At 45.1% G+C, this 10,075-nt stretch overlaps 1 protein-coding gene across 1 annotated transcript; it reads right to left on the bottom strand.

Moving 5' to 3' along the window:
- Nucleotides 1-356: 356 nt before the first annotated feature.
- Nucleotides 357-7,293, bottom strand: LOC108933103 (protein Jade-3). Its single transcript, XM_074559694.1, is given in 15 exon segments — nucleotides 357-626; nucleotides 861-916; nucleotides 1,392-1,509; nucleotides 1,624-1,645; nucleotides 1,647-1,883; nucleotides 1,885-2,042; nucleotides 2,217-2,261; nucleotides 2,263-2,517; nucleotides 2,708-2,817; nucleotides 2,820-2,915; nucleotides 4,274-4,461; nucleotides 4,831-4,988; nucleotides 5,170-5,228; nucleotides 5,778-5,813; nucleotides 7,284-7,293. Coding segments are annotated over 15 exon segments (1,818 nt in total).
- Nucleotides 7,294-10,075: the final 2,782 nt, after the last annotated feature.

Below are 10,075 nucleotides of genomic sequence, written 5' to 3'. Positions count from 1 at the left end.
AGCTATCTGGGGTGGTGACAGCAGTGTGAGGGTTGGCTTGCACTGGCACTTGGTCCAGAGCTAAGGCAGCATACACACAGAGCAGAAGGCCAGGAGGGTCTGTGCAGGGGTGTCACCTGTGCACTGAGGCCCTGGGGCCCCCCGGGTGTTGACTATGGCTGCCCTCGTTGCCATGTTCTCGCAGTTGGCTCACACCCACAGGGACCCTGCCCTTTTCCCCCCACACCCGGTAATGCCTGCCCTTGGCCTCCGGGTCGGCGTCACTGAGCTGCAGGTCTGGGCAGTACCCATCATTGTCCTGGCAGAGCCTAGGCACACCCCCCCTGCTGCTCTAATGCCACCTTGGGCCACACCTGTCATTTGGTGAAGTCCTTCCTCTCAGGCTTGTTGTGGGCCTGCAGGCCCTGAGTAGTCCATGCAAGACTACCTGAGGCCTCCTTGAACGAGTGGCTGAAATTTTCCATGGTGGACTTGTGAAGCCTGCCAAGTAGGCCATCCTGCTCACCGGTTGCCTGGAAGGAGCAGTCCATCTTAGTGCTGTACTTCTCTGCTGTTCCATTAGGTCGGTGACTTTGTACCCACTCCAGTTTGCCAGCTTCACTGAAGGAGCGGCTGTGCAGGGCAACCTGAAATGCAAAGGGTTTCCCTGAGGGCCTCATGGACACTGCCGGAAGGCAGGGCAACCTGCTATCGCCACGTGGATGGCCGGACTCAGAAATAAAACCATTCAAGTGGTCGACCCTATGGCTTCTTATGTGCCATAGTTCCATCCGCCATCACTCTCCTCATATAAATTGGAGCTAAGATCTAAATAGGGTTCTGTTGGACTTGGAGCTCGTCTTCCCGTTGCCAATGATCACTTTGGGCACCTTCAGCTTCAGCATTAACCTTGGAGGAGGCTGTGGAACATCCCAGTCTCCAACAGAAAGGACAGAGTGAGACCTCAAAAAAAAAAAAAAAAAAAAAAAAAAAAACACACAACATAAAAAATTCAGACATTACTTTGTCTACATCATTAACTGTATTTCTTCTGATTGTTTAACTCTTTGCTTTTGTCCTTAGTTGTTAATTCATATACAGCCTAATGTTCCTGCAAGTATGTGTTAGATGTGATGGTCTATCATTTGTTTTATCTGTAATCCCATGAAAGTACTCAGAGCCTGTCTTCAGGATGCCAGCACATATATTTGTAATAAATAAATGTACAAATAAATTATATTGAATTACTACAAGGTGTGAATACTATCTCAATTTTTATCTTTTGAACAAGAGCAGAAAAAGTTCTTCAAAACAAGGACAGGCTCCGCCAGGTGAACAGTATATGAACCCTGCTCAGAGCCTGCAAAAAAGTCCACAGTCCTCAGTCCTCATGAGGCCCTGCAGCTGGTTACCTGCTAACAACTCGTGGTTGATGAGCACCACCTGCAGGTTAAAGATCTGCTCCTGCACTTTGCAGTGGGACAGCTTCAGCTTCTCCCGCCAGCTCAACATGTAACACAAGTTCCTTATCTGTGGTGACCACAGAGCACATACATCACATGCACAGAAATCAATGAGCCTTGCTGCTGAGGTGGCTGGCAGGGTGTTTCTCCATGGCAGGGGTCGCCACAGTGGGGCACCCACCCGCTCCAGGTCTTGGTGTAATGTCCTCAGTGGGCTGCTACATGATTTTGTCGCCATCCTCCTCCTCCTGAGGAGGCAGCAGGGCCTTCTTGAAGTTGCTCTTATGCTTGAGCTTCCAATACTGGAAGATGAAGTCCAGGAGGCAATGGGGGAGGCCTACATCTTGTGCCAGCTCCTCAGACCACACCAGCATATTAAAATTCTCTTCCAGCTGCTGCAGCTTCTGGGCTCGTGAACTTGACTTCACCGTGCCTGTGGATTACAGGGCTGAGGTGTACCTCACCCATCTTGGGCTTGCTGTGCTTCAGGCAGTAGGACTTGAACTTGACCTCATTAGCTGCATCAAGGATGGTCATCTCCAAACTGTGCTTGAAGGCACAGATCACATGAAAAGGGATGACACAGCTTTTCACTGAGCACTCCAGGGGAGAATGGTATGGGTCAATGTTCAAAAAGCTTGGATGTTCTCCATCATCTGAACAGAAGTAGGTTTCTCAATTGCTTGGCTCTCAGTCAGTGCGCCCAGTGTGGGTTCAGGCAAAAAAAAAAAAAAAAAGTCGAATCAGATGAATTCTGGGAGAAGTCCAACCCACCTGGATACATGCTCCCATCTTCAGTTTACACACACTGCAGACCAGCACTCAGTGGCTGGGGGGGGATGCAGGACACTTCTATGATTGGCTCCATCCTCTGGACAGGCAATACTTACCTGGGGTTGGGATGGACCTCTGGAATCCACAGGGCATAGCTGATATGGGCCCACTTAGTCCCAGCCCTTGTGGCTTTCATGGCACCGCCCTTCGTGGGGCACAGCAGGCATTGCGGGTCAATGCCCAGGTTGCATGTCGTGCACAGCCAGCAGCCCTCCAGGACTTCCGCAATGTCATAGCATGCCTGTAACACAATTTGTCAGGGTGAGACTGGGGACAGAACTACTGAGGCCACATCAGAACATCTTTGTGAATCAGCAGCGCATGTGAAGCAAATGCTATTAAAATGAGGAAGGAAGACCATTGGGCATAAACTATTTTAACAACTCAGTGGCATGGTTTGGTCAAATGCACTTGAAGTTGTGGTCCCTTACCTGATGGACACAGATGTTGCATTTGTCACAAAAAACCATGTCATTGCCTTCCTCGCTGTCGGGAGAGCGGCACGTGTCACGTACGTCATCTTCATCATACTCGATGCCCAGCCCTCCTCCATCTCGATAACGTGATTCACGTCATGGCACTAGCGCTCCAGGGCCTCTATAGCGCACTCCATAGTCAGATCGTCCACCATGGCCTGACCTGGCAAAATACACAGCCACCCACAGGGATGTGCAGAACACACGTAGACATGAACACACTTTTGTATACACACGCTTTTGTATACACAAATACATATATGGATGTATACAGAGAGGTCAACCATTTATTCCCACAAAGCTGCTGGATGGCAGCCTGCTTCCCAGACCCCGTACACGGCATACGAGAATCCAGTGAAAGTCACACCAGCAAGATTGTGTGGACTTTGGAGTACATCTCATAATCATATACAGCATTTTCATTTTGTTGTTACTTAGGTGACACTTTTCTCCAAAGTGACTTATGTTTGTGTACCAAACTACTCAGTGATTTATCTGCTTAAACAGCTGAGCAATACTTGTTGCATCAACTCAGGGCAAGTACCTTGACCAAGGGTAGCACAGCAGGGGGTAGGATTCAAACCTAGGTCCTTTGATCTTAATGCTGTAACAATCAACAGTGATACAATCCACATGCTAATGACAACACTCCTTATTTTAATAGTGGTTAGAGCAACGGTGGAATAAAATGCACAAGCTATGTCAGGTCTTGGCTTACTGAGAGCAACGAGTTTGTTTCCTGTCTGAAAATGTTTAGTATCGGAAGGCATGGCATCCACTTATTTGTTCATCATGTGAATCTCCGTTTTTATTTAAGACTTTAGAATTGATAATGTTTAGCTGCTGTCATACGACATTGCCAAACAGGGTGGTATAGATTGATCACATTTAGCTGACTTTACTACTGGGCCTGAAGTAATCATACAGTGACTGGAGGAATATATTTGTACAATCAAAAGGTGTGCTCAGGATGTGGTATATAAGCTTGAAGTATCTACTCATTTGAGGGAGCAGTTTGGGACTTCTTTACTGCACTGTAATAATGTTGGTTGGCTGCACTGGATAAACCATCGAAGTATGAAGTTTCTCCACACTGTTTCTCCTACCTATTTATACAAACAATGGCTAAATCCATGTATCATTTACTTCCTTCTGGTCTCAAATATCAGACCAGAAATGTCATCTGAAACGTCTCTTACTGTATATCTGATCAGCAGCTGAAACAATTTCCCTAAATCAGATGTTTGCTACATGCACTCTGCTAAACCTTGCAAAAGCATCCTACTCAAGATCTCAATCAGTGATATTACCCTTTTCACACCTCTGTAAAAAACCTTGGTGAAATGCTGGAAAACATGCTCAACTATAATCATCAAAATTATTTGTAGTCCCAGAATTCTTATTTCTTTACAACACCTGATTATGCCATCCATCTCTTCATCCAGGCTTGATTACTGCCATTTCCAACATCATTTCTAGCAATACAATGACTTCTCAACTGGACAACACAGCTGGGGTTACCTTCACCCATCTCTTCTAGCTCGACATTAAGCTCCTCCAGCCAGTACAGGTCCATGTCATCTAAATCATAGTGAGACAGTCTCTGCAAGCTCCAGGATTTTGACATATCCATTTCTACAAAACCCTGGCTCTGAATGTATTTTGTCTGTCTGGAGAAGAGGACCTCCTCTGGCTGCTCTGTGAGGACCCTGTAAACACAGATCAACACACATATAAATTTAACCCAAGGGATGAGGCATTCCTTCCTCAAAAAAACCATACAAAAACTGAAAGGAACAGGAGAACTGGCTAAGTGTATGAAGTGGTTTGACCTGCTTTTTATGAAGTGTCTAGAATTATACAGATAAAGAGCAAACTGGACACATTTAAACTCCTTCTGCAGGAACAAAAAAAAAAAAAAATCTCTAATTTGCCTTTTAAGGTATGCTGATTGATATAAGGGTAATTAAGCCATTTTCTATGATTACATTACCAAGCTCTGTAGTACACAGAAACCCCTGAAGGCAAGGTCACACCACACAGAATGCTACAGAAGTGGATGGCTCTGGGCCACACACCTGACAGATGGCTGTGGAAGGCTATCAGGGCTAGCAGGTTCTTGGACTCCCTTTTCCCACTCCTGCCTCCAGGGGTCAGACAGCACATACTAGTTCTCTAGTGCAATGTGATGGGAGTCTGGCAGCTTCATGGCACTGATCAGGTCTTTTCAAAAGACCTGGTGGCAGGGAGGCACAGACACTAAATTGCCAAGTGAAAAGGCCCAGCCTATTAATTTAGCCATGGGTATCTGCTGACAATAACAGAAGTTACCACTGAGTACTCGTAACTTAATATTACAAAGTTTACGTTTAGTTATTTACTTTCTGAAGTCTTTGATAGCAAAGGGTAACTTCTACCTCAGCTGATTTCTTTGGTACTGAAACAAGAGTCCTTGGACAGAGGGAGGTTGAGGGACCTGGATATGTGGCAGACAGTATCATATGTGTAAAATAAAAACATAGCATTGTGGCCCAAATTTTACACAAATAAAAACTAGCTAGTATTGTCTTGAAAAGTACACTTTAGGAGCCTTTGCAATGATCTTTGTTGCACAGCGATGCTCACTTCTTTGCAGCACAGAACCATTTTACATCAACATCTAGAAGGACAAAGCCAGCAAACCACCACAGAAACTGTAACAAGCATATGAAGAACAGATCATAAAGAATGTGTGCTCTTCCAAAGACTGAGATTGTGAGTATGCATAACAGGTTACCACACGTCTTTCAAGTATCCTAGTACAACCAGGACATTCACTGCCCAAGGGGCAAAGACATGCAGGATGCAAGATACCTCGAGACAGAGCAGTAGCACAGGAAGCCATTGTGGGACATGGCCTCATTCACTCTCACTGTTACAGCTGTCACAGCTGCTGGTGGACCTGTGGCACTTCATCCTGAAGTTTCACAAGGCATCCAATTAAAGCAGACCTTAGAGGAGTTATTAAGGGAGTGAGGGAACTCACCATATGTCCCGCATTGAAGACCACGCCGGAGATCTGCTGTAGTTCCAGTAGCATCCAGTACTCAGTCCTGCAGAAACACAAACCACAACAGAACACACAAAAGGTGACTACAGATACACACTGCACATGTCAGACAAGCTGACATTACTGCCTCCATGGCCTCTGTGAGTGAGTCTTTGGTGTTACCCTTATTGGGTAAATAACAGGGGCCAGCAGGTGACAGCCATTACAGCCACCACCTCTGGAGTCAGAGGTTGCAGGCTTGAATCCCACCTGCAATACCCTTGTGCAAAGTACTTATCTTAAAATTGCTCCAGTAAAAATTACATTACATACATTTATTCATTTGGCTGATGCTTTTCTCCAAAGCAACTTACAATGTTAAGGCTATAATTATTTACCCACCCATTTAGACAGCTAGGTAATTTTACTGGAGCAATTTAGAGTGAATACCTTGCTCAAGGGTGCTACAGCCAGAGGTGGGGATTGAACCTGCAACCTTTGGATCCAAAGGCTCTCTAACCACTACACTATAGATCGCTTCTGGGGAAAAGCATCAGCTAGTTGAGTAAACATAAATGTGTTATGGAATAATACAAAAAACACAGAAGATTTGTAGTACTGATAGACAAGACATCCCAACATCAAACCCCACCTCACCCCTACCCAGCTAAACTGTAGTGGGCCACTGGGCCAGATTCCAGGCTTCTCCTTGTTGCTTCTTCTCCGGGACTTGAACACAGGGCCTTCTTGTTTCCCTCCCTATCTGGAGAAACAAAAATGCTTCACAGCCCTCCCCCAAATCTAGCCATAACCCAACAGCACATGCATGCAGACACACACATACCTCACTCTTGCACCAAACTGGAAGGGCAGGATGAACAAATGAATACTTCTGATACCGCTTGAGTATCACTGGAATACCTTCCGTAGTATCCAGACACCAGCCAGGTTGTGTTGTTAAAGTAGTTCAGAGCTGCATACTCCAGCACAGTGAGCAAGTCTCCCACCCAGGCAACTCGCACGTATTGAAAACCAAATATTAAAAACATATGTTACAATGCAAATGAGCAAAAAGGCTGTATCTACCTTTGTAGCACCACAAATCAGGCTGTTAGCTGGAAAGGTGCAGACAGCTAACTTTATATACACATCACCTATTTAAATGAAAAATGGTAACCTGCCAGACTCAGAGATTTAGGACTTGACAAGAAGCTGCAAAAGCAATGACAAGAAGCATGAAGCCAACAGAAGAACCTGACCGACTGGCACGTATCAAAGAGGGCCCCCCCACAGGAAAACAGGCCTTGGGGCTCCAACACCAAGTGATGATTGATGTCAGTCTCAGGACCACAGGAAGTTGGCCCATCTTTCAGACTGGCGGAATTTTAACAGCCCTACACCACAGATACAATAAGACACCCTGTTCTGCTCAGACATAGGAATGACTTATTTGCTGGTTCAAGCTTTACCGCACATGACTGTGGCGAAGGGACACAACAACACCGTTGCCCATGGGGCCTTACAGGGATCCACTGTAAAAACACCATTATTTACAGCAAGCTTCAGCAGGGTCAGGTTTACAATTAGGCACCAGAAACCAAAGTGCTAGCCCCGAACTTCAGACAATGACCGCACACACAATTCTTAACACCAAGCAGACACTGAAACCTTTGATATCCAATTAAAGGCTGTGAAATCCAGTGTAATATACTGAATAGTTTTAAAAATCTCTTTTATAATTCACCAGCAGACACTAAGCTTAATCTACCCATTACCCACTTGTACCAGAATGGATTTACTTTAAGCGCTCACAAATTACTACAGTATACAGAGGGCTCCAGAAATCTGAAGACTAAAATATTTTGTCTGCTCTTTAAGCAAATAAGACTAAACTAACTGAGAATTACAAAAAACTCAGAGAAAAATATGGCAGGCAGATGACCATATAGTGTGCAGTGTACTTTCAAAGTGTCTTCAAACTGATATGTTTCAATCCCTTAGGAAACAGCTGCAGCCCTGTACAGAGCATCTATGAAACCAGGTGATCCAAGACATGCTGAAGAACCTAGACACTCTGGAGTTTTTGACATACACAGATATATAAAACACGCAGATGTTAAAAGTGTAACATTACAGAATACCGCAGCGGTGCCAGCAGCATTGAGTCATCTGATTCTAAGTTACAAATATTTTCCGGAAATTTAACCATCAGATTACATTTAACTAGCTACAAGTCAAGTGAAAGAAAATACCTGAAGTCTGATTTTTACAGGTGGTGCAGTGGTTAGAGTTGCTGCTGTGCACTTGAAGGATCCAGGTTTCAATCCCACCTCCTGCTGTAGTACCCTTTAATAAAGGTACTTACTCTGAGTTGCTCATACAAAAATTAGCCTGCTTTATAAGTGGCTAAATGCTAAGAAGCTTAACACTGCAAGTTTCTCTGGAGGGAACAGACAGCCTAGCGAATAAGCAAAAATTAATGCGACACACACAGGTGCATATATGGTAAACATCACAGGACACACAACGGCAGTGTGTGCTAGCTGCTAGCAGTAGCATATTTGGAAGTGAGCCACATGCCTTCAATTGACTGTAAAATATGGGGATTTTCCTTAAATTAAACAGGCAGCTGGGTGTCTGCTGTCTACCAAAGTGCTCAGCTGACTGCCTTTTATCAACCAAAAACATAACAAAAAGAAATATTCTCTCAGACAGGAATATTCTGCTAAAGAGTTTTTAAAAGTCACAATCCTTCCTTATATTCATAGTATTTAACCATTGAGAACGCTGTTCTATATTAATCATGCTACCTTTAATATATTTAGAAGATGTTCTTGTTCAAAGTGAATTACAATGTTGGTATTGTATCCTAAGGGAGGGGGGATTACATGGCCTGTGTTCAAGAGGAAGGATGCCCAAATTCCACCAATTAATACTAACCCTGTGGTCACACAGAACATAATACCTGGTCTTTGGCACAAGATTAGTTTTCTGCAGACCTGTAAAGCCTCGGCCTTTGGCTTCGAAGCACATTTTCGGAGACCGGGCCCACCTCAAGGTGCAGTGCCGGACGAGGAAACGGCAGGAGCGCAGCCACATCTTCCTTCTTCCTTCATTGGAACATTCTGGAATTTCTTGATTTGAAATGACAAAACCACCTATTTTTAATATTAAAAAACTCCATGCATATTTTCGACATTTATGCTTTAGTCATTCAGCCTACACTTTCCTCCAAAGCAATGTGGTGCTAAGCTACTCAGAATCCTCGTTTACCCATTTGTACAGGATGATTCTGAGGCAAATTTTGGGTAAGGACCTTGCTCAAGGACTGGAGCTGAAAGTGGGATTCAGACACAAACCCCTCCGCAAGTTATAGCAATCAATCGGGTTGTTCTGGACTCGTGTCAGTCAGTGTATGATTTGTAAGAACACATACCGATATTTAATTGTATTATGTCGACATAAGGTGTTAAACTCTACCATTCATTATAGTTTCTTGCTTTTCTGTTATGCAAACTCAGAATTTTGTCGGAAAACTTTTTTTCCTCCATTTGATTTGTCACGACTCTGACACACACAGCCTGGCTGTTTGGACAAGCACAAACAAAATATATAACTTTTGAGATCATGTTAATGCATAATATTAAGATTCCGCGGGGGCAAATGCAGGAATTTCACTGGAAGTTTGTGCCACAACGCCGGTGACCCACGTGCCCATTCCGCCGCCGCGAGACGCCCCCTTTGGCGCCAAGATGCCTGAGCTCCCCGCGCCGCAGTAGGTAGCCGCTGCGCGCCACCGCGCTGCCCAGCTCGCCCACCTGTGTATCCAGCTCAGCGGCTTTGACACACGCACCAGTTCGAACATTAGCGATGCCTTTCAAACACGTACCTCGCGTCGCAGCCGGAGGCGTCCGAGGGCTGCGGTCTGGAAATTCCGTCGCGTTCCGACCTCCACGAGCGAAACTCGCAAGTTCGGCACTGCGCCTCAAGTGCTCTCGTTCCCCGCGCGGTAACGCGCGTCCGCCACGAAGCACAGCAGCCCCACTGTAAAGAACCGACAGCGTCACTGGGTCCTAAAGCCCGCCCACGATCCTTGTCCGGCTGTTTGCGCGACTTTCTCACTAAACTTTATCGAAAGCGTTAATTATAATGAACATGCCACCGTGACTTTTGTCTCCTCTTTGGATACGTGAAGCTGCACATAAAATAAATTGCAATTCCAATTAAAAGCCAGTGCAAACAGTGTGTTTAAATGGTATTACTATTAGTACCGCAATTTTATGTGCGGACATGAT

Source organism: Scleropages formosus, chromosome 1 (assembly GCF_900964775.1).
Source record: "Scleropages formosus chromosome 1, fSclFor1.1, whole genome shotgun sequence".
In the NCBI taxonomy this organism is placed as follows: Eukaryota; Metazoa; Chordata; class Actinopteri; order Osteoglossiformes; family Osteoglossidae; genus Scleropages; species Scleropages formosus.
Note: the sequence above shows the minus strand (reverse complement) of the source record. Positions and strands in the feature narration are given on the sequence as shown.